The sequence below is a fragment of the Myotis brandtii genome, unplaced genomic scaffold, assembly GCF_000412655.1.
Source record: "Myotis brandtii unplaced genomic scaffold, ASM41265v1 scaffold720, whole genome shotgun sequence".
Lineage (NCBI taxonomy): Eukaryota > Metazoa > Chordata > Mammalia > Chiroptera > Vespertilionidae > Myotis > Myotis brandtii.
The window spans coordinates 128,109-129,944 of record NW_005370839.1 but is presented as its reverse complement, the minus strand read 5'-3'; the positions used below and the strand labels follow the sequence as shown (position 1 = coordinate 129,944).

Below are 1,836 nucleotides of genomic sequence, written 5' to 3'. Positions count from 1 at the left end.
TGGAGACCTCCAGAGCAGAGCCTGCTGGGCCCACACGCGGTGGGAGGCGGGCAGGCGGGCTGGGGGCCGAGTCCTTGGCCGTCTGCTGTAAAAGCTGACTCAGGAACCCCATCTAGTGCTGAGACAGGCACACGGGAGCCCCAGAGGCCCCGCTTCACTGAAAGAGGGACCACAGGGGCCACAGACAGACTGCGGGAACACGGTGCTACCTGCCCCCGGGCAGGGGGGAGGGGCAGGGGGCAGGGCAGGTGAGGGAGGGCTGCGCAGGGCACAGGGAGGCACCGGGGAGAACCGCCCGGGGCAGGGAGGCCAGAGGCCGGGCTGAGCCGAGGAAGGAACCTCTTTATGCTGTTGTCCCAGTTTCCTCTAAGCCTGAAATCATCTCACGACACAGCTAACGTTTGTTGTTGAAGATGGGGATGGGGACGGTCAGTTAGACTCAATAAATAAAGCTGTTTTTATACAAGATGGGCCCTGGGCCTGGCCAGGCTGCACACCCGCCAACTCGACCCTGCCTGGGCGGGCCTGGGGGAGCGGACCATGTCAGCAGCTCTTTCACCTGGTCATCGTTGAGGTAGTTGGGTAAGCCCCCGATGAACAGCTTGTGGGCCGAGTCCGGGACCGCAGTGGGCACAGCTCCTGCAGTGCCGTTGGTGCTGGGCTTGGCAGGTGACCCCCCCCAGGGGTCCGAGAAGGCCGGGGCTGGGGCCCAGGGATCAGCAGCTGGGGGTCCACCGACCAGGGCCCCACCTGGTGAGAAGGAGGCGCGTGAGGGGCTGGGCCCACCTGTGGCAGATGGGGGTTGTCTCCTCGAATCTGTGGCTCCAGGCCCCCTGCCCTCACCCCTCTGCGTCAGGCCCAGCCCCTCCCCCCATCAGGCTGGATGCACCTGGGAGCTCAGCAGGCCCGGCACTTGCAGGGTCACGGGGGACTGGTGGATGGTGCTCGGCGTGGCATTCTTGGCTCCCACACCCGCCCTCTGGACCAGCAGTTTCTTGTCCCCCAGCTGCATCCCGTTCAGCCCCGCCATGGCCTGATCCGTGACGTTGATGTCCACATACTCACAGAAGGCGCAGCCCTTGGAGAGCCCGGTGGCGCTGTCCTTGACCAGGTTGAAGGCCTTGAGAGGCCCGAACCATGTCAGCAGCTCTTTCACCTGGTCATCGTTGAGGTAGTTGGGTAAGCCCCCGATGAACAGCTTGTGGGCCGAGTCCGGGACCGCAGTGGGCACAGCTCCTGCAGTGCCGTTGGTGCTGGGCTTGGCAGGTAACGCCCCTCCCCCGCCCAGGGGTCTGAGAAGGCTGGGGCTGGGGCTCAGGGATCAGCAGCTGGGGGTCCACCAACCAGGGCCCCACTGTCTGAGCTCCCCCACGGGTCAGGGGTGGGCCCCTCTCCAGCTGCAGGGGCCTGGGTCCCACCCCAAGGGGCAGCCGGGGGCCCTGCAGGGGCAGCAGGCCTCCAGGGGTCCCCGGAGGCTGGGGTAGGGGCCGGGCCACCCCAGGGATCAGCAGCTGGAGGAACAGGAGGTCCCCCCCAAGGGTCCGAGGCAGGGGTGGCTGTGGGGATGGCAGTGGCCATGGGTGCTGGGGCCCCCCAGGGGTCTGAGGCCGTCGGAGGAGCCGGGGCCGTAAAGACATCAGCGAGATCCATGAGGGACGACTGCAGAGAAAGGGGGGAGGGGTGAGCAGGACAGAGGACTGAGGGGGAGACAGCACCCAGAGACGGGACGAGGCCAGCACCCCTGATCCTGGTACCTGAGCCCAGCACCCGGCCCTCCCTACACCCTTCCCACCCCGCACCGCCCCCACCGTGCCCACCAACCCCTGGACACAAATG

At 66.9% G+C, this 1,836-nt stretch overlaps 1 protein-coding gene across 1 annotated transcript in view; it reads right to left on the bottom strand.

The window, feature by feature from the left end:
* Positions 1 to 205: 205 nt before the first annotated feature.
* LOC106723598 (epsin-1-like) overlaps positions 206 to 1,836 on the bottom strand; it is a 16,758-nt gene continuing 15,127 nt past the window's right edge. The window contains exons 6-8 of the mRNA XM_014530115.1: positions 1,356 to 1,659; positions 540 to 750; positions 206 to 209 (exon numbers count right to left, since the gene is read on the bottom strand). Coding sequence (XP_014385601.1) covers positions 206 to 209; positions 540 to 750; positions 1,356 to 1,659 — 519 coding nt within the window. The remainder of the gene's footprint in view (positions 210 to 539; positions 751 to 1,355; positions 1,660 to 1,836) is intronic.